The sequence below is a fragment of the Benincasa hispida genome, chromosome 2 (genome assembly GCF_009727055.1).
Source record: "Benincasa hispida cultivar B227 chromosome 2, ASM972705v1, whole genome shotgun sequence".
Classification (NCBI taxonomy): domain Eukaryota; kingdom Viridiplantae; phylum Streptophyta; class Magnoliopsida; order Cucurbitales; family Cucurbitaceae; genus Benincasa; species Benincasa hispida.
In genome coordinates, this window is record NC_052350.1 from 27283764 (window position 1) to 27307190 (window position 23427).

The window sequence follows — 23427 nt, forward strand, 5'->3', positions numbered from 1 at the left end:
TTTCCAATAAAGCTTACAAAGAGTTCCTGCAATCAACATTCAATGTGACCTGCATTGACATGGAAACTGCAGCTGTGGCACTCGTCTGTCATCAAAAAGAGATACCCTTAATTGCAATTAGATCACTGTCTGGTTCGGCTGGTGGAGGCTCTGCTTTGTCCAATGAGGCTGCCGCTTTTGCTGCATTAGCATCCCCGAACGGCGCTGTCACTGCTCTTGTTAAATTCATCACTTTACTGTAATAAAGCAGATAGATACTATCAGTTTCTGCAACAAAGGATGATTTTATTAATAATGCAATGTTGTGAACTCTTTCACGTCATGTTCTTTTTGTCAATAGATTCAATCAATTTATTGCTTTATGCTGGTTCTACCATCTCGATTTCTATTTATCTCGCAGTTCTTTTGTAGGGTCTTCTTCATACACTTGGGAACTCTAATTTTTCTCTGCAGTGTTTCATTCCTACACCATAACAGCTAATACACATAAATCTAGCCTAATGAACAGGAAAACTAACAAAATCATGTTAAAATCATTATTTCCCACCAAGTGGGCCATCAAGAACAGTGAATCTTAGTCTGCAATTGGGTTTTTGATTGTTTGAAAAGTTCTGAATGAAACAATCAATCAGCAAAAGGATGATGCTTACAGTTCAGTCAAGCCGGCCGGGGGCGGCACAGCACTTGCCTTGCCTTTTTATAATATCCACCAAAATTCCAGCCGCAAATCAGAAGCAATAATTATAACTTCCTCGAACTCGACGTCCGTTGTTACTGGAGAAATGGTGGACACCGGTTTCACCACCGCGTCGAATATCCTCCACCATATATCCGCCTTCATCTCTGAAATACTTGCTCAATCCGACCTCCGAAAGCGCCTTCTCTCCATCGTATACGGTAACTTTTCACTTTCCGATGAGATTGCCCTAAAACCCTTTGGGCTTGCAGCTGAAGCTCTCGAAAACGCCATCTCCGCCAACAACTCTTCGATCAAATCCTCCTCTCTCCGTTGTGCAGAAGAGCTACTCCTCTCCCATCCTGAAAACCCTATCTCTTCTTTTCTATTATCCCTAATTTACGGCCTCAATCACCAAAATCTAAACTCTGCTCTTAGTCTCCTTGATTTGTTCCTCTCGGACCCTTCATTGGCTCGCTCCGAAATTGCTCCGATTCTCTTCGAGGAGCTCTTTGTCCGCCATTTTCTTCCGATTTTTCACTGGTTCAATGAACAGAGATCCAAAATCCTGACATCCTTCGCCTCGACTTTGAATTACAACAGTGGCGAAAATTCAAGCTGCGACGAAAGGGAGGCTGTTCCGTGCACGAAATCGCTGTCAAAGTTGAGCATTGATCAAACATTGAAGCTGAAGGAACTGGAAAGCAATTACGAGAGGGTTCTGGACAAGAATTGCATAGATTTTGCCCACCATTTCAAAAGGATCTTGGAAGGAAATGACGAAAGTGGATGGATTGCAAGTCCGAAGCTTAAATTGTTGAATAATAAGAAAGAGAAATGGAAGGAAATGGAGCAGATTACAGAGGAGAAGTTCAGAACAGAGCAGCTCTGTTTACCCAATGGACGGTATAATGTAATATTGATCGCTCTTCGTTATCATATACAGAATTAAGTTCTTTCAAAAATATTTTGAATTTTCGACTCAAGAAAAAAAAATTGAAATGAATGTATTAAAAATTTTATGTTTAGATGGTAATTGAAAAAGAAAATTAAAAACTTATTAATATAAATTTTTAATTATAATTTAATAAAGAACGATAATTAAGTAATTTACTTTTAAATCTTATGTATTTTAGAAAATTTTTTAAAATAAATTAGTATTTGAAATTATTTCGAATTTTAAAACCATTTTTATTTCTTTCCGAACTAAACAATGGAATTCATTTCAAATGTATTATAAATTAAAATCTCTCAAAATCTAAGTTAGAAAGATTTAATAATACCATTAAAGCATATTGGTCAGACATATTTGTGTTCCACAAATTTCATGACATTCAAAATGAAATATACAATTTGAAATAAGAATCTTTACTTGATCATTAGTTTTTTCTTTATAATTTTTTTAAAACAATTCATATTCTTCCAAACAAATTTGAATTAATATGTTTTTAAAGTTTTCGAATTGAATTTTTAATCTTTTAATTTAAATTTTCGATAATAAAAGAATAAACAAATTAATAATATTTACTTTTATAATAAGAAAACTTTAAAATAAAAACTAATCACTTTTATTAGAAATAAAAATGTATTTCTAATATATTTATAACTACAATCTAATTTTTTTAAAAAAATAAATAGACAATTCTTTTATTTTTCTTAAAAAAGCTATTCAATCAAAATCTCATTTGGTTAAAAAAACACACACACACAATTCAAGTAAGAAAAAAATGAAAACGATAACATATTTTAAACAAATAAAAAGTGGAGGTGCGATACCTAACTACATCTATTTTATGTATTTAACTTGAGTATAATGTGATTATTTAAGTATAATAGATAAAATGCAATTTTCTTTTTTTTGTTTTTCTTTCAACATGAATTATACATGAAATTATATATTTTAATTGAGATATTTTCACATATACGAAAAAAAGTCAAACTATTTATAGAAATAGAAAAAGAAAACACGGATAGATTTCTATCTACATCTATTAAAAAAGATTAAGATTTTATTATTTTGTGTAATAGTTTCCAATATTTTTCCATTTTTGAAAATCTCTTTTTTAATTCTTTTTATTTTAAAGTGAATTAGAGATAAAATGTGGTGTTTTTTAATCTATGGGTCTTTTTAAATATAAAAAATATTTAAAAATATTTGTACTTTATAGTAAAAAGTTACAAAAGTATAAAGCATCTTTATAACTTTTTGCTATAGAGTGAATATTTTTAGAATTTTTCTATTTATAAGAATTTTCCTTAGATCTACTATATTTTAATATAAATGATAAGTTTTTAGATAATATGAAAGTTTAAAAAAATATATATTTTACTGTGAATTAGATAGGGATGTTCAAATGACCGAACAACCCGAATAACTCAGATTACCTAACCCAAACTATTAGGGTTGGGTTCCAAACTACAACGGTTGAATTGGATTAGTTTTTGTTCATTAGTTGAATTGAGTTTGAATTTTTTTTTATTTTTTTGAGTTGGGTTGAGTATCGGGTTGAATAAAAAAAATGGGTTGATCAAACCCAACTCGAGTTACAAATGTATTAATAAAGTAGATATTTGAGGTAGAATATATATATTATATATCTTTTAATGTGAGTCAGAGATCAAACTTGTTTTTCTATGTATAATGTGATTTGTTTTATTATTTTTTTTAGGGTATGTGTCAAAAATAGGGGATTTTTGTCTTCTTCCACGTGTGATGCACAAAAGTAGGAAAATTTGTTTTTTTTAAAAAAAAAAAAAAATTGTGATGCTAAAAGTAGTAAAAAAAAATTTATTTAATGAGATAAATGTCAAAATACGCTCTAACTAAATCGGACAAAAGAAATATCAAAAATTTCTCCCACCACCCATTTTAAATATTATATATAGGAAATTTTTAAAAATAGAAAAATAATGAAAACTTTTTATACAAAATAACAAAATTTAATCTTCTTTTAATAGAAGTTGATAGAAACGAATAGAAGTCTATCAGTGTCTATTAGTGATAGAAACTGATAGAAGTCTATCATCGATACTATGCTATAGACGTTAGAAATTTATCAGTATCTATTAGTGATTTTTTTGCTATTTATATAAATAATTTAACATTTTTTCTATCTGTGAAAATTTTACTTATATATATATATACACATGTATGGATGGTTAGTACCCCATTTAAAAAATATTCTTAAAATTTTAAAAGTTGTATTAATACTCTCAATCTTAAAAAGAGAAGATTTAAAGTGTTCTTACCATTAGTAAAGTCAATTTCTTTGAAGTTGTCTTAAGTTGGAACAGGACAAGTTTGAAACAACTTGTATAGAAATACTCTCATTTTTTTCCCACAAAATCACAAAGTGCACAAATCAAAATCTCTAATCAAAACTCAGCTAAACAATGAACCACCCAATACGAAAACAACAGCAAAGGAATATCATCTTTGATCCTAGAAAACCTTCTTGATTAACCTCAACAAATATACTAATGTGAATTGCCAAAAAGATAAAAAAAGTTTTCATCCCTACAAATTTAGCTATGAAGATATTTTCTTTCCTTTCCCTTCTATTAGTTGTTCTCAAAATTATAATCCATACAACGTATTAATACATGTCTAATTCCTAACATTCCCCTTTGTTATAAAAAGAAAAATGTAAGTATTGAAGTTCTATAATGGTTCTATGATTCTCTTTGTTCTTGCTATAGCCTATAGTATATATTTTAATTTAACGGTATAGTTTTAGAGATGGGAGAATGGAAGAAGAGAAATAAGAAAGTATTGAAGAAGATAGGGAAAGAAAAAAAGAGGAAAATGAAGGAAATGAAAAAGTGAAGTGAGATGATGTAGATAAACCATTGTTGTCCGTATATTGATGGGATAAGGTATTAATGCAGTTCAAGGGCATTATTTTTCTAAATGAAGTATTAACGAGTTCTATCTATATACTAGTATTAACATTATCTTTAGTTTTTTTTTTTTTTTTTTCAAAAGTGATGTATTATTGAAACTTGTGAAAATTTATGGATATTTTCTAAACAAATATTAATCGTTTTCATCCAAAACTATCAATATTTTTTTAAGAAAAAGTTTAAGGATATTATTAAAAAAATTTTAAAAAATTTTCTATAATTTAACTTTTGCTAATCTATTTTAAATCAATTATTTTCAAATTCCATCGATTCATTTACTAATTTCAAGTTTTTAACCAAAGTAATATAAATATTTACAAAACAAACTCACTAATTAAATTAGAAATCAAAATTTAAACAAGATTAAGTTCTATGACATAATTCATGATTGGCCAAATTTAGAAATTTTGTCAGCTGGAAAAAGACAAAAGAGTTCCTTCAATGAAATAACGAATCAAGAGCTCGTTTTTTTTCCTCAGAAAAATTATTGAATAATTCAAGATTTCATTTGCTGTTTTTCTTTGACAAGTTTGCACAAATTTAGAAATTTCCACTATTGATGAAAGTCCCACAATAATTTCTTCGACGACTTTAATCTGAAGCAATATGGCATTCACTTGCTTCTCCTCTTTCGTATCCTGCAGCCAATTTGGGTTGAAGAAGACCCAATTGTATCTCTTGAAGTCGACAGTACCACCAAATCAAAGTCATTGCCACCGCCGCCGCCATGTCTTCCTTCCCAAATTCCCGGACCTCTCAATTTCATCGGAGAGCAAAAATCTTCCAGTAGATCCAGAACGTTTTCTATCTTCAATCCGGCTGCTCAAGCCGAAGACGATTCTTCTGAAATCGAGGTAAAATACGAATCGATGTTAACAAGAAGGGAAAAAAACACAACCCATTAGTTCCCTTTTGATAATATTCGTCTCCTTTTGTTTGTCTTTAGGAAAATGACCACAAAACAGCATTGTTTGACTCTGTACTCGAGACCCAGAAGCTAAAACAAACCATAACTTCCATAGAAGAATCAGAAACCAAATCAGTGGAGTTGGATTTTGCTATGGGGGATTCCGGCAATGCCTCGCCGGAGAGTGGTGAAAGGTGTAATACACCTCCTAAGGACTTCGTATGTCCCATAACTTGCAACATCTTTTATGACCCAGTGACTCTCGAGACGGGTCAAACTTATGAGCGCAGTGCAATTCAGGAATGGCTTGATAGAGGCAACTCAACTTGCCCAATCACTGGACAAAAGCTGCAAAATACCCAACTTCCCAAAACCAATTATGTGCTCAAACGCCTCATTGCGAGCTGGCTTGAAGAGAATCCCAATTTTTCTTTGGACAAAGCTCTTGATGAAGCTGACCCAATGGCTGTCTTGACCTCCCCTGTTAGTGTCATAAGCCAAGCCTCCATTGATAGAGGTATGAAGGAGATGAGGCTTGCAATTGTCAATCTCTATGCTTCTGAAGTTTTGGAGGAGGCGGAAGCTGCTGTGCTTTGTGTGGAGAGGTTCTGGTTGGAAGAGAATGTGGAAATGGATATACAACTTATGTTGATGAAACCTCCTGTAATCAATGGACTTGTTGAGATCCTCGTCAATTCTGTTAATCAACAGGTTTTGAGTGCAGCAATCTTTCTCTTATCAGAGCTGGGATTCAAAGATGCTACTGTGATTCAAACGCTTTCTCGGGTCGAATCGGATGTGGATTGTATCGTGACTCTTTTCAAAGGAGGTTTCATGGAAGCTGTTGTGTTGATATATCAGCTGGGACTTTCCAGCCAGAGTTTACAAGAGATGGACATGGTGGGTTCTCTTTTGAATGCTATCAAGAAGAAAGAAGGAGATGTGAATAAGATGCGTTTAAGCTATAAATCTGCTGCAGTGATTTTACTTAGAAAGATTTTGGGAAGGAGTAGAGAAGGATCTCTGATTGCTGTTGTTGTGCTTGCTGAAAATGCAATCGAAAGTATTATAGGTAGTTTGAAAGCAAAACAGGTAGTGGAGCGGATTGCTGCAGTTGGGATCTTGCTGAGATGCATTCAAGAGGATGGGAGGTGCAGAAATATCATAGCTGATAAAGCTGACTTAGCTCCGGTTTTGGAAAGTTTCATAGAAGTGAGTAACGACGAACAATTCGAGATCATTATGTTTCTCTCTGAGTTAGTTAAGTTAAACAGGTTTGTTCTTCTGGTCATGTCCAGATATCTTTCTTTTTCATCAGTGTCTATTCGTAAATCTGATAGACTGAGATATGCACCAGCAATAATGAAAGTTATCCTTCTTTTCTCTCAGGAGGACTTTCAATGAACAAATTCTTCAAAACATTAAGGATGGAGGTGAATATAGTGCTATGCACTCTCTTTTAATATACTTACAAACTGCCACAAGAGATCAATCCCCTGTAGTGGCTGGTCTTCTGCTACAACTTGATGTATTGGTATGAGTATCCCATTTTCTGTTGTAGTTAGGTGCATCGAACATTCAAATCTATCTTTAACATGTTCTTCTAGTTCAATGGGCAAGTTTATTTGCTGGTGAAGCAGATTTCTTTTACTTCTAAAGTGCTATGTTGTCCCATACTTATTACTAAGTACAATGTTACCGTACTCATTTATAGGTGGAGCCACGAAAGATGAGTATCTATCGTGAAGAGGCAATGGATGTTCTTATTTCATGCCTTGGAGATTCTGACTTCCCAACCACTCAAATTTCTGCTGCTGAGACGATTATGTCTTTACAAGGAAGGTTTAGCACATCTGGACGACCTTTGGCTAGGTATTTTCTTCTCAAACGTGCAGGACTTAATAAAGGTCACAGGAAATCCATACAAAGGGATGATATTAGCAGTGCTCCTGGAGAAGTTGAAATTACAAGGGTGAGTTTTCTAGAAAATTTGGACATTTTCTCGGTACTTGGATCTCTATATCTGGCTTACAAGCTATCATTCCATAACTTTTAAGTGGTTCCTTCTATGGCTCAAAAGGAAGAAGAGAAAGCAGCTGATGAATGGGAAAGAAGGATGGCGTTTGTACTTATAAGCCATGACTTTGGGTTGCTATTTGAACCATTGGCAAAAGGCCTAAAGAGCAAATATGCAGCACTATTTTCGGCATGCTTTGTCTCTGCCACATGGCTCTGTCATATGCTTAGGACTCTTCCAGACACAGGGATTTTAGAAACTGCTCGGGTTTGCTTGCTCGATCACTTCTTATCGATTTTCATAACAACAACAGATATGGAAGAGAAAACACTTAGCTTGCTAGCAATAAATAGTTTCGTACACGAACCAGGTGGGTAGCAACTTCTGAAACAAGAATGAAAATTCCCTTATTAATGTTGTATATTTTCTGCAGTACACAATACTTTCTGTTGATTTTTTAGATGTTTATGGACATTAGTTTCTTCCCCATTTGAATTCCAGATGGACTACAGTGCCTAAGTTCCAACATGAAAGATGTTATGAGAGGTCTCAGGGAACTTAAGAGATCAACACCATTGGCCTTTGAAATGCTAAAAGTTCTATCTGAGGGACAAGACTTGAGTTCTGTAAGTAGTTACACTTATTGACGTCTTATTCCAGCTAACTATTGAACCGTGAAATGATTTCATATCCTTGTTCTAAGGGATAGTTACAAATATAGCAATCAGGCCTAAAATATTTGCAGATATAGCATAACGTAAAAAAGAATTACAAACATGTCAAACTTTAGATAGTCTATCAGTGATAAATCATATCGCTGGTAGAAGTCTATCAGAGATAGACCATATCACTAGTAAGAATTTATCAGTTATAGAAATCTGTCGCAGATAGACTTTTCTATGTTTGCAATTTTTTTAAAATGTTATTATACACTTAGTTATTATCTCTAAAAATACCACCTATTATAATTACCATTGTTCTTCTAATGTAGGAATTTTGGTGTCATCAAGAATTGTTTCAAGTAGATTGCAGTACAAATGGAGAAGTACTATCAATTGCTTATTTCAAAGACAAAATCATCTCTGGCCATTCAGATGGAAGAATCAAGGTATCTTCACCCAGTACCAACCAACATTTGTAGTTCTAAGTTCCATCCTTGATAGTTCGTTCCGTTGAGATAATACATCTGACATACTCTAATCTTGGTATATAGCTATCCTTCCTTTATTTGTATCATATATTCATAAAATGGAAGCACCTTTCACAAATTTTGCCAAATGCCTAATATTTATAGATATAAGGTTTTCTGTATCAACATTATTGTTATTTCTCCTGGATTTGATCATCATTAATTTCAAGAACTAGTGGGAATTGAAACTTTTACAGGTTCATTCATATATCTAGATACTTTTTCATATTTGAATCTTTTCATTGATTAGCATTGGCCATTAACTACTCTAGTCTTACTTAATCTGTGTCATAATGCAATATTGTGAGTCTGAACTAGTAATAAATACAGCATTTAACGAAGTTTCTTGGTCCGTTTTTTTTTTTCCTTTCATTTTTTGTTTTTGTATTTAGTGCTATCTGTTTCTGATAACGGTGTGTTTGCTTGGCTTTAAAGGTATGGTCTGTTAGAGGAACTAATCTTCATCTCATATATGAAATTCAAGAGCACTCCAAGGGAGTCACTAGTCTAGCAGTTTCGGAATTCGAAGAGAAACTATACAGTGGCTCTTTAGACAAGACCATTAAGGTGCTTACACGTCAATCCTTCCCTCTCACATGCATTGAACTTCACATTAAAACTCATTTTTTTCCCACGATCAGGTATGGTCTCTAGACCGTGATATAATCCAGTGCATAAAAGTTCACGATGTGAAGGATCAAATTCATAACTTAGTCGTTTCGAAGAACGTTGCTTGCTTCATCCCACATGGAGCTGGTATCAGGGTATCACATGAAATACCTTATGAAAACCATCAAACTTCATTTTCTGCGTTTTATTCAATAGAAGGTTGTCACTAGCTCACTGGCTAGAAATATCTGTTAGGTTTATTCGTGGGGTGGGGAATCGAAGTTACTAAACTCGAGTAAACATGTCAAGTGTTTGCATCTCGTGGGTGGAAAACTTTTCTGTGGATGCCATGATAGTAGCATCCAGGTACCTTCCTTTCTTCAATCCACTGCTTCTATGAAGTATTTTGTTTCTTGTTTCAGTTTTCTTAACAACACGTTTCCATGGTCTATTAGGAGGTTGATTTGACTACAGGCACCTTAAGTTACATCCACAGTGGTTCTAGAAAACTGTTGGGGAAAGCCAATCCAATCCAAGTGCTTCAAGTCTACGACGAACAATTATTTTCAGCCAGTACTGCTATAGATGGAGCAGCTGTGAAGGTACTCAGTTAACATCCACATTCCCTCGACTCTATCTGATTTGATTTAATATATAATGTCGATAATATCAAAGTTTTTTTGTCTTGTAAAGATTTGGAGTACATCGAACTACGGTGTGATTGGGTCACTGACAACTGCAATGGATGTAAGGGCTATGGCTGTAAGTTCAGATCTAACTTACTTGGGAGGAAAAGGAGGAATGGTTGAAATCTGGAGCAGGGAAAAGCACAACAAAATAGACACGCTTCAAACTGGTAGAAACTGCAAGATTGTTTGTATGACGCTTGACGAAAGGGAGGAAGTTCTGGTCATTGGAACGTCGGATGGTTGGATTCAGGTAGAGTGTTTCTTCTATTTCGGATGGACACCATAACTACTCAGAAACATAAACTCCCCAATGTTACTATATTTGTAAGTTTGAAAGTGCGTGCTACATTCTGCAATATTTGCTAACAATCAGTATCTTCCTGTTTTTTGCAGGCATGGGGACTGTGACAGAAAAGAGGAATGTGGCCTATAACAATCCTAAACAGTGTGTTTTGATACAAAAGTGTAAAAAAGCAAGAAAAAGATAAATCAATAATCACCTAATTATAATTATTTCAAACTAATTCTTTACTCAAGCATATGAAATATGTGATAGATTGTTCTTCAAAAATGTATATAAGGTCAAGTTCAAGAATAGCTTTTGCTGGTGCAGCCATGGATAAGCAGAATTGCTATTAGAATGAAGAGAAATGAGCAAAAGACAACCATTCAACAATTGAAAAGCTTCTCTTGTAAATTTAAAGTAGATGTTAAAACTCAATATAATGGTACTAATTATATTTCTTATAGTTGACCATGCAACAAAAAAAATTGCATATTTGGTAAAATAGATAAAGATCTAGAAAATGTACTATATAATTTTATAATTTTCCTTACAAGAAGATTTTAAATATTATTGTTCACAATTTAATTCATCTCACTTATTTTTCTTATTTAGTATAAATTTATTACAAAAAAAAATGCTATTTTAGTTCTTAGATTTTGAATCTAATTTCTATTTGGTCTTTGTGTTTTAACGATGTTATACTTTTAAGTTTTGAATTTATAGTTTAACTTCTAACTGGCTATATTTCAAAATGTTACAATCTTTTGAATTTTTAGTTTAATTTTCATTTAGTTCCTAATTTTCATATTCTCAAGTTTATTTGTGTATAATTAATTTAAAATACTAAATTAAAATTAGACCAAAATAATTTTTTATTTGTATTGCTCAGGATTGAAAAAACGTAAGAAAATGTATCAAATCATAAAGTTTGTGTGAACTTTCATAAAACCAAGTTATAAAGTTTGTGAGAAATTTCATAAAAATAAATTAAGAAAAAGGAAAGGTCGTGTTTTCTTTTTCTCGATTGAAAATCATAGGATAAATAAATAAATTAGTGACTATTTTGTATCTCTTCTTTTTTGTTAAAAAGATTAAATAAATAAATAAATAGTATTTTCTTTACATGTTGGGTTTTCGACTAGTCGTTAAAGTCACAATTCAAAGTCAACGCTGTGAAGGGCGATTTGGTAATTTTGATTGATAATAAATTGATTTAGAATAATAAATAATTGAACTACAAGGAAAATATTCGAGTCTAGAGCAAGGAAAATACTACACCAATTCCAATTTCCACCAACTCCTCTTACGTTTTTTTTTGTTTTTAGTTTCGTCATGTTGAATAATGCTTAAATTATAAATCATGGTGCATTTTCCATTAAAAAATTAAGATATCTAATTAAATCTAATATTGGTATGTTCACGTTATATTCGATTTTATACACATTCACCTCATTTCAAATCATCTATTCTGATTGATACATGTTTTTGAAATCTTTGTTTTTGTCTCCTTATACTTAAAAGATTATTGCTTTTGTTATTTACATTCCTTTTTATCTTCTGATCCTATATAACATTAGACTTTTAAAATATTGACATTATTTTTTAGTACAAGAACTAGTACGATGAAAATTTGAAAGTTAAGATAATATGTCATTGTTGTTTAACCATGCTCACTCTGAAAAAATATTAATTTTTAAAGTAATAATATCTAAAAAATAATTTAAGTAGACATGATTCCATTACAATATTAAAAAGTGTATTTTGAAAAACACTAAACGAATATTTTCTTAATTATATATATATATATATCATTCCTATTAACTTTTAACCTATAGTTTTGGTATGGATNATATATAATTTTGAAAAAAAAAATCAATCTCAACATCCCTTATATTAAGGATTATCAGCAACAAATTTAATTATAAAAAAATAATGAGAATAATTTGAGATTCAAATAATAACAAAATTCTAAAATTATGGAGTCTTTTCAGACCATTTTTTTAAAAAAATAGAATCCAACCAATAAGTGATAAAAATTCATTTAAATTGCAACAATATAAAATATAAAGATTAAATTTAATACAAATGGAAAACGAACACAACAACTAAAAACCGGGATCCAAACAGGTGACAAAAAAAATTATTTAAATTGCAAGGATATAAAATATAAGCTCGAGTGAAAAATGCTTAAGCTAAATTTAATACAAAATCTAAGATTTGTAGAACGAAAATAAACCAAAAAACAAAATCAAAACAAAAAGTGATAGAAAAAAATCGATTTAAGATATAAAAGTGATCTTTTTTTTTTTTTTTTTTTTAATATCAAGACAAAATGTTTCTGAAATATAAAAAGTAAAATGAATAAAATTAAAATAGTCAAATTTACGAAAATAAAACTTCTTAAAAAAAATAAAAAGTCCAAATTAAACGGTTGCATAATCAAAATATATATATTAAAAAAAATGGAAATATAAAACGGCTTAGGAGCAGCGGATTCAATCCACCATCAAATAGAGTTAAATAAAGGGCCTAAGTCCGCCAGGTCCTTGGCCCACTGTACCCGTCCAATCATTATAAGTAACCGCCCTCAATTGCTAATCACACAATTCACACTTCCTAGTTCTCAACGGCAATTCATCAAAATCAACGTCAAATGGCTCCGATTGCTGTTGGAGATACGTTGCCGGACGGCACGGTAGCTTACTTCGATGGAGAGGATCAGCTCCAACAAGCCTCCATACATTCTCTCGCCGCCGGCAAGAAGGTGGTTCTCTTTGGAGTACCCGGCGCCTTCACTCCCACTTGCAGGTAAATCCCTCTCTGATTCCCTTCGACATAACCCGATCTGAGACCTACTGATCTCCAATTTCTGTTTGTTTTCTTGTGGATCTTTCTGGGTTTCGCCCGTTTTTTAGTTTTCATGAAGTAATGAGTTGTTTGGTTTTAGTTTGAAGCATGTGCCGGGGTTTATTGAGAATGGTGAAGAGCTCAAGGCAAAGGGCATCGATGATATTCTACTAATTAGCGGTATAATTCTCTAACTTAACTCCAGATTACATTGTTTTATAATTTTAGTGCTCTACATAGCTTTGGACGATTGTTGATTCTTAGCTTTGGACGATTGTTGATTCATTGTTGTTGAATGCTCTAGATGTAAATTATCACAGCTTGAAAGTAATGTCAATGAAGTTTGATCTCTATGAATGATGATTTGTGTCATGTCATTCTAGGAACTTCCATTAATATGGAGTTATAAGAGTTTGTGCTATTGGTGTTCTTTTCACTACCTGTTCGATTACTGGGAAGATGAGTTTGAAGTATTTTTCTCAATGCCTTTGTTTTTTAACATACAGAGGAAGAATATATCAAAATGAAGATCTCATTAATAAATTAGAAGTTTTTAAGATTTTTTTGTTTTGATTTTCTAGGTAAGATTTGGTAGTTTTTGAGGTTTTTTTTGCCAAAAACACCAATGTGAGATTTTCTTAAAAAAAAAAAGTTAAATAAGGAAATATAGTGTTAACAACTAGAATCCAAATTGGGGATCAAAAAATAGAAGAGAATGAACCATCCCTAATAAAAATTGACAATACAAAATGCATGAATAATTGACCAAAACTTTCACTTCTTTCCTCTGTCAATTTTTATTCAATCTCTGTCGTTGTCCAAACCAAAATTCCACCAAGAAAGACCAAAAAGCTGGTGATTCAGATGTTTTATTGAAAGAACTTAAAGTTTATTATTTTGGTCTCAATAATGGATGCACCGAGATGAGTCATTAAAACAATTGGCCAAAAGGGTGCTATTTGTAAAAAATGAAAACTGTTATGTGCTATTTCTGTCAATTATCTTGGAATGAGACCATTCTATTTAGCTTCATAGATATACTTGACCTTTCTAGTCAAAATGCTGACCCAATTGTTAAAATAAAATTCCGTGCTTTCCCTCTTTATTCGTTTATTGGCAGAAGATGAAGATATATCACTGAAACAATTTATAGGCCTTAGCGAGAGATTAAACTCACACTCAATTTGGATTTGTTCTCTAATGAATAGAACGTCTCTTTCCTAGTTTTATGAAATTGACCAGTTTCATATCCCAAAAAAATGGAAGAAAAAGAAAGAAATTGACCGAGTCTTTTTCGTATTGACTTTGCATATATGCAAGACACTAAACATGACCTTTCGTGAAAGGTTAAGCCAAAATTAACAAAGTAGTAATATAATTAGTCATTGTACGTAAATATTGTAATCTAAAAGGTTGACAAGAGCACCCTAAAGCAATTTATTTTCTATTTCTCTTTGGTCTTCTGAAAAACACCTTGGTCAATAAGTTTCCTTTGTCAGATGTTTAAAAAAAGGGTTAGATAATAAACTCCAAAGTTACATATTTTATTATATGTTAGGTAACGATAGTTTTGTTTCTGATGGATACAGTCAATGACCCCTTCGTGATGAAGGCCTGGGCCAAGACTTACCCTGAGAACAAGCATGTCAAGTTCCTTGCTGACGGCTCTGCAGCATATACACATGCTCTCGGACTGGAGCTCGATCTTTCAGAGAAAGGACTTGGCGTTCGATCCAAGCGCTTCTCTCTCTTAGTTGATGACCTCAAGGTCAAAGCCACAAATATCGAATCTGGTGGAGAATTCACCGTCTCCGGTGCTGAGGACATCCTCAAGGCTCTTTGATTGAATCTATCTTTTGATTGTATGCGAACTCTTTGCATGCTAGCTTTGGCCATCCATATTTTATCCATGTATTTTCTAGCTGTTGAACCGTAGTGATAACGAGCAGAGCCCATGTCGACCTTCTATCGAACTGTGGTTTTGTGGGGTTAATTAGATGTTTGAGGCTCCCTTCATATGAATAATGAATGATCATGCTGTTGCTTGTTCCATTTGGTTTTTTATAAAGTTAAAAGAGTTTCTTTTATGCATCTCTGGCTAGCATCTTATCTGGTCTAAACTTCTGCTGGTGAACCGATGTGTGTGTTGAATTTGGCTCATCTGTCAGGATGATGTCGTCTTGTTTCCAGGAAAGTGTGTTGATAAAGTTCAACATTTTGATCGTAATGACTTGGAAAAGGCACATTATTTTAGTTAATCAAATATGCAGATGCAGGGCAGCTTTTTCATTCAGGCGTACTCGTTTTCTTTCTAGGGCTTTGCACAAGATCTTTGGCCTTGGTATGTGTATCAAATCTGTGGATGGAGGAGACTTTGCCTAGTAATCAAATGTTTGTTTTTGTTTCTTTAAATCAATTTTCAATCAAACTTTCAAATTTAGCATTTAGGCATTTCTATTTGCTACATTTGTTGTTGTGCTTGTTGACTTGAATTTCGTAATAGCAATAAACTGGAAGGTGCACTACGAAATTCTAATCAACAAACACTACCTGATTGTGGAGCTAAGAGTGATTAATCCTCGTTTGAAAATTATATGGGATCGATTAACTTTTTAAATACTTTTTAATGATTTTTCTAATTTTTTGCCATCACAAGTCATCATTTATCATTCTAAAACGGTTGAGTTGATTGGTAACAATCGTTCAATAAAAATCATGTTATTTTTTTTTTTCTTTTTATATAATTATTGATCATAGTTACGGATTTTGTTAATTGTTTATTGATACTAATGTGCATGTGCATGAACTTTTTGTTCAGTATGTGTTCAAGTATTCGACATAGATTGTATGAAAAAAAATCATCAATAACAATTTTGTTTACATAATCTAGGAGGTCTAACAAAACAAACAACAAAAAACTAACCAAGAAGAAAGAAAAGAAGCCTACTCCAAGTCACTGGAGATAAACACAAGTGGAGTACATCTGATCACGACGTCTTTTCCTCCCTTCCTACCCCTTCGTTGTGGAGGGTAGTTGACGGAGCTTAGGCATGTCTCTTGGTTGTGAACCTTTCGATGGTGAAACCTCGATCGTCAGAGTGAGTGATGGAGGCGGAGGATCAGTTCGTTGGGAGTTGAATTACCCTCCTCGATGGCCATGGTCGATGATGAGCCCTCCTCTTCAGTGGATGACTCAGATGTTGTGGGAGAGGTGGGAGGGCTGGACAGTTCTAAGCTGCTCGCCCACGGGACTTATGGATATTCCAAAAACTGTTTGTCCTCGGAATCTAAGGTTATGTTTGATCACATTTTTCCTTCTAAAAATGTGTGTTTCAAGTGCTTGGTTGTTGTATTTATAGAAGGTGAAGAGTATGGTTTAAGGGAGATGACCATTAATAGCATTAAACATCTGATTGACTTTTAAAAAAATAGTTGCACTTTCCTAAATAAAGATCGATAGTTGCATGCAGTCTGTTACGATATGCATACGTGTGGCGATCTGACAACTAGATGTAACCATACGTAAGTTCCATTATTAGGCTGAGTGACGTTTAGGCTTCTCAATGCACTTTTCTAAATGGCACGAAATGATTATGAGCAGGCTATCAACGTCTTTAGAGGTTTTAAATGAGCGGTAATAGTGAAACTAGGCGGTAACGGTAACACTTATCTTTTTTTTTTTTTTTTTAAAAAAAATCTACTGTAGATAAGTTTAGCTAGAGTTCCACCTATCGTAATTAATGGTGTAAAAAATAGCATATACATTGGTGTTCGTCTATCGAGTCTAAGGGTGTTTTTAACACGTTCCTTCGAAATTCCTCACATTGATTGCTTTTGAATCAATTGTCCTCTGTACAGTCTATTAGGTACAGTGATCCTTCCTTGATTCTTATATTTTGTCCTTGACTAAATTGATCTTTTTGTTCCTTAATGTGTGTTGTAGTAGCTACGAGTTCAGGAGCCACCGTCGTCAGTATAGCGTGCTTATCCTTATCCTAGGTTTTATCAGGGGTCACCACTCCTCGCCTAGGAAGGAATCACATGGGCACGTATCTCCATGCTAGTTAGAACCTGCATATGATCTGCTGGCCCCTCACTCCACAAGCATGTTAGTTGGCAGTCCTAGCAATTATGCAGGCACATGTGGCATCGGCCCACAACCGATGCCTTCTTGTCTCCTGCTCATCACAGGAGGTTCATCGGTCACTTACGAAATTACGAAAAAAATGTCTGATTTCTTTGCATTGTTTGTTAATGAAAAGTTTTACATTGTAAGTTTCATGTAAAAGACAACAAAAATTTGACCACAACGTCATCATTGCTTATATGAATGACTGTGAGGTCTGATGCGGAAGCGTAGATCGTGTTCCAATTTCAATTTCACAGAATTATAATACAGAGTAATACATCATGCATATCAAACAATTTTACAACATGCTTTTGAATCAAATATAGAGGGAAGATTAGGATTAGAATTATATTAGCCTTTGAAGAACCAATTCTTCACGATAATCCTCCTTGACCCGATCACGATCTCTTAAAAAACGAATAGAACCAAAAACCACAACAAAATCAAATCACTATTTGGTTGGACACCACCACCAGTGAACCTTCTGTATTCTCCTTAAGGATTGAGAGTTACAGTAGTTGTTGGCTCAGTTGATTTTGGATGAAGAAGGAAGAATTTTTCCGAGAGGAGAATTTTCTGAGAAAATTACGTTGGGAGAGTTTTTCACACTCTGAAATCTTCTGTGAAGAAGATGAAGAAAACCATAAAAACCAACTCCCTTTCGACGATTGATTATTATGAGAGAAAATAGGGGAGGAAATTATAGCTCCCTCCTAAATTAAATTCAAAATTTAATTTAATGAAAGTTATATATATGACAACCAACTTATCATATATTATATATTAAACTATATGTTATATCGAATATAACATATAATCTATAGTTTTTATATTGTATCAAATACAATATAATCTAATAGTTTAAATTCTCTAAATCAATCATGGTATTTAATATAAATCAAAATTAAATTTAATTATATGAATCTAATCCATAATTAGTATTTTGAATCATTTTCAAATATTTAATTCATTTCAAATAAACTTTATATTATAATGTATCAAATACATTATATTAATTATATGACATATAATTAATTTAAATTAATTATATCATATATAATCAATCTCTCAATTAATTTGAACAATTCAAAATTAATTCTCAATAATCCCAGTTAAGCTACAGAGGAGATCTCTTGTATATTGAAGCTCTTATGGTACTTGTACTTGAATAATTAATTAAACTCCTTTAATTAAATTACTCAACATCCATTAATTGTCGGTCACTCTACCAAAGACCAACAGTTGCACCCTTCTCACTACAGATATATTTCCATGTCCATTGGATATAACTAGTCAATAGTGCAATGACCCTTTACAAATTTGCTAAATTACCGTTTTGCTCTTGTAGTTACATCTAACTCCTTAAGTACCACTAATCTCAATAATGAACAATAAGTCATAATGCAACTATGATCAAACCCCTTTCGGTCCAAGAGAGGGTGTAGCGCCACATTGTTCAAGCCTCAGAATCAGCCCTTAGGGAGCAATTTATCTACTTACCTCGACATTAGGGAAAGAGTGAATTTCATCTCGTGTAGCTGTGTTCCCAACTCCTCAATCAGACGAATCCCCAAAATTATAGGCATATTGAGTCGGCGATATGACAACTCTTACCCATACGAAACAAAGAACCGCTACAAAAAAAAAGAACCACCTTTCTTGACATTTGCAATTTTAAATACTTGACGTTTTTATGAAAAAAAAAAAACAAGTAATAGGTGATTTTAAAGAAAAAAACGTCAAGATTTATTTTTAAAAAGTGGAGGTTTTCGAAAAATATTGTACTTGACGTTTTAAAAATGTCAAGTTTAATTAATGGTTTCTTGATTTTTTTAAAACATCAAGAATATTAGAATATATAGGGCAATGTTGCAACGCTGAAAAGTAGTGTTGCAACGCTACATATTTTGACCAAAAAATGAAAAACGACCGCACCTCACGCAAACAGCATTGCAATGCTACGGGTTTTGATGGAAAAATAGCACGCGTCGCAAACAGTGTAAGACATATTTAAAAAAGGTTTTCCAACCGAACTGCTCGTTTTTCTTTCTTCTCTTTGCAAAATTTCTGCAATTCTTCTTGGTTTTCCACTTCCCTTTGATGCATCTTTGTTATTCCATCAATCTTGAAGAGATTCTTCATTGAGGTAAGTAGATTTAGTTTAGATTAGGTTTAATTCTTGATTTTCTTGGTTTGAGGCATGAACTTTCAAAGTTAGGGCTTGATTTTTTTGGTTTGAGGCTTGAACTTTTAAAGTTAGGGCTTAATCTCTCATGTATATTCTTGAATCTCATAATAAATTCTTCTTTCATATTGTTCTTGGTTTAAGGCATGAACTTTCAAAGACAGGGCTTGATTTATTCCATTAATCTTAAAGAGATTCTTCATTGAGGTAAGTAGATTTAGTTTAAGTTAGGTTTCATTCTTGATTTTCTTAGTTTGAGACATGAACTTTCAAAGTTAAGACTTGATTTTCTTGGTTTGAGGCTTGAACTTTCAAAGTTACGGCTTAATCTCTCATGTATATTCTTGAATCTACAAGTGATATTATAACTTTCAAAGTTATTGACATTGTAATATGGTGCATGTGGCAAAACATACTGATTTAGCTGAGAAATTTGATTTGAAGACACTATGTGCTATTGGTATGTTGCATTTCTTCCATTTTTCATTACCTCTAGTCATACATTTTGTATAGAAAGTCACACATTTAAATATGACTTGATTACCATTTGAAAAGTTGATTACCTACTTGGTTTAAATGCAACTTTGGCTGAAGACCTCTCTAAAATTAGAGGGAGCAAGGGAAAAGGAATTTTTTTTTTAAAAAAAAAAAGTAAAATGGAGATTTTTGCTTGCAGATTTTTAAATTATTATTTTGATCTTTCTTGCTTTATTTGAAGTCATTTGCACTTTCCGCAGTTGAGTGGCAGTGACTTGCAAGTGTAGTTTTTTTTTTTTTAATTTTTTTTCTATAGAAATAAACTTCTTCCTATACCGAAAGTCATTCTTTTTGTGGTAACTTGTTACATAGTTACATTTATGTTGGATAGATTTGTTTGAAGCTCTTTGTCTACAACATTTATAGGATATTTTACATTAATCTTGATGGGTTGAGAAAAGTTGAGGATATTTTTTTGAAACTTTGTGTTTGTATTATTTATAGGATATATTTATATGGAGTGGTTCTTTATTGATGTCAAGGTGCTGCTATGAGAAAAGTTATAACTTCATAAAAAGTAATTTGTGGACATTTGAGCTGTTGGGCTTTATTTTATTATGTCTAGTTTCTTTTCCTTCAAGAGGTATGATCTAAAATTATTATGCAGCTCTCTTCTCTCGAGTTATATACATTCGACAAGTTTCATAGTTAGGTACCATAATACAATGTCAAAGGTAGTTTTGGATTACTACATGTGATAGTTGATATGTGGGCAGATGGATAATTTTGATAGAAGTTTTGAAATGCATTTTTTGAAACTATTCATAGTTGGTTGACTGTGAGAATTATGTTCCTTATATTGTTTTGGAAGTGCCCATATGAGTTTGTCCATATTTTTTTTAATTAACTTACAAAATCCTTCATGGAGTTGTAAAGTTTTATAGGACTTTGTATGTTGTGGTACTTAAGTTTAGTAATTTTAAGTTGTTTCAACTATATGTTATAGTTTTGGTATATTATTTCATCGATGTAGGTGCTCAAAGCGACGAGTTCAAGGTGGACTACGTTATTCTTGTGGAGGCAGAAACATAGTGAGTGAGATTTGACTAGGATTACTTCATACGGGATTGATAGGTGTAATTTTTTTTAATTGTTCTCAGATAGGATGGGGTTGTTGATTGTACAATAGGAAATGTGTTCATGTTCATATGGGGGTTGATAATTGTTATACTTTTGAAATTGTTCATATGGGATTTTTCATATTCTTTTAACTTATAAATACTTTATGAGGTTGTAATATTGACAATATTAAAGAAGTGAAGTTTTTTATAAAGAGATATTGGTGGAAATTTTGTTGATATATAACATTGAAAATGCGTGTATTGTTTATTTGATTGGTGAATGTATGTCATATATATACCAAATGTGGTTGTTGAATCAAAATACAGGAGCAATTATAGATAAAAATGTCAACATTACGGATTTTGCTAAAAAAATCACAAGAAAATTTCTTGATGTTTTTTCCTTGTCAAGATTATAGATATTTTTGACGTGGAGTTCTTGATATTTCTAACATGTCATGTGTCAGTGTTTCTTGACGTTTTTTAAATATCAAGTGTCACTTTTCTTGAAGTTTTTAAAACGTCAAGAAAATCAACATTCTTGACACTGGCTTCCTTGACGTTTTTTAAAACGTTAAAAAAAGTGATTATTGACATTTCAAAAACGTCAAGAAACACTGTTTTTGTAGTAGTGCGCCTTCATAGGCAGGAGTTCACAACTCACTTAGGATTTAGGTCATGTCACCTATGGTTATCTTAGTGAAATGTAAGTCTATTATTCACGATATTATATAATGAGACTATTCATTTCATGGTTCGGTCTTATACAAACCCTTTTGTATAGAACACCCCCACTCACATGTCTCTACATAAATGATTAGGATCAGATCACTTGTATAATTTTACAACAATTGTAACATCTACAAAGCGAGTCGTATTCGTAGTATCACCAGGATAAGGTACCCAGTCTTATCCATCTATCACAGACCATTTAGGTTATTACCTAAACATGATCCATTTGTATGTCTCTACAAATATATTTAAGCTACCAAAGATAACCTTGGATGTTAGTTTATTGGTTTTGTGGGTTAATGCTATTAAATGTCGAATAAAATACCTCATATTTTATTAAATAAATAAATTGTTTGTACTTTACAATTACAAATTACAGGACCCACGAGATTTATGGCATAAACTACAGGGAGATTGTTGGGGTTGATGCCCTAAATTTCGTGGGTCTTACAGTTTGTAATTGCAATATACAAACAGTTTATTTATTTAATGAAATCTAAGATGCTTTATTTGACATTTAGAAGCATTAACTCACAAAACCAATAAACTAACATTTAAGGTTATCTTATGTAGCTTAAACATGTATGTAGAGACATAGAGGTGAATCGTGTTTAAGTGATAACCTAAATGGTAAGCTACAAAAGATAACCTTGGATGTTAGTTTATTGGTTTTGTGGGTTAATACTACTAAATGTTGAATAAAATACCTATATTTTATTAAATAAATAAATTGTTTGTACTTTACAATTACAAACTACAGAACCTATGAGATTTAAGACATCAACCCCAACACTGAATACACATCTCAGATACTTTTTCTCCCAATCAAACATAGTAAGTCCATCGCATTTGGGGAAGTACCTATCCTACAAACGATGATCACCAGTTGCTTTCTGACCCATGACATCTATGGACGATCACAATCCAGTCATTAGTAGGAATTTGTCCTTACTGAAGTCGCGATGGTCCCCTCAGATTGAATGACATGGAATCTTCTCTATTGTCGTTGACCTCCCCCAATAGGATATCGTAAATGAAAGCACTACTGAATACAATATTAAGATCAATAAAGTGACCAGATATCGTTCGTCTTTTGAATGTTTCCAGTTGCACTAGACTGAGCTTCATCTTAATAGCTAGGTTCATATGCTTGATAGAGGACATGTTAGTTATCTAAGTAGGAAACCACTAGGTCAAAGGAATCTTATACATTGGTTGCCATTTTCTATCTAAAATGAGTTACAAGAAAAATGTTAAGGATAGTAGGAGAATTATGCATAGCTCAGATAAAAGTTTTGGATCTTGCCCATTTCAGATTTGTTATCGATTGACCCTAACGACAATGATAAGGTAACGAGACAATGATTGCACAATATCAATCGATAACAGAAGTGATAAGATATAACGATACCAGACAACACAATATCAGAATATATATCACTTAAATTGTAAGACATTTTGAAAGGATAACGAAGACTGTGAGCCCTATACAAACATAAATGTGCGATGAACAAAAAATTGGGGTGATATGAAGTGTTAAATCAATGATTAATGGATGACAAGAACCTGAAATGTTGTACCTACTAATGATTGAATGGCCAGAAGATGAAACCTAGTATCAGATAAATGTATGAGCGGGAAGAAGAAGAAGGAGGGAATG

At 32.7% G+C, this 23427-nt stretch overlaps 2 protein-coding genes across 2 annotated transcripts; both read left to right on the plus strand.

The window, feature by feature from the left end:
- Positions 1 to 650: 650 nt before the first annotated feature.
- On the plus strand, positions 651 to 10730 carry LOC120071122 (putative E3 ubiquitin-protein ligase LIN-1). The gene is made up of 14 exons (XM_039023191.1): positions 651 to 1589; positions 5224 to 5433; positions 5526 to 6760; positions 6876 to 7020; positions 7201 to 7458; positions 7567 to 7873; positions 8005 to 8129; positions 8495 to 8611; positions 9128 to 9259; positions 9334 to 9456; positions 9557 to 9667; positions 9757 to 9903; positions 9995 to 10240; positions 10384 to 10730. Exons 1-14 carry the CDS (start codon positions 783 to 785, stop codon positions 10396 to 10398), a joined length of 3978 nt encoding a protein of 1325 aa, XP_038879119.1. The 5' UTR covers positions 651 to 782; the 3' UTR covers positions 10399 to 10730.
- A 2141-nt stretch (positions 10731 to 12871) lies between these two features.
- On the plus strand, positions 12872 to 15175 carry LOC120070646 (peroxiredoxin-2-like). The gene is made up of 3 exons (XM_039022476.1): positions 12872 to 13084; positions 13224 to 13303; positions 14713 to 15175. Exons 1-3 carry the CDS (start codon positions 12930 to 12932, stop codon positions 14964 to 14966), a joined length of 489 nt encoding a protein of 162 aa, XP_038878404.1. The 5' UTR covers positions 12872 to 12929; the 3' UTR covers positions 14967 to 15175.
- The last annotated feature ends 8252 nt before the right edge of the window (positions 15176 to 23427 follow it).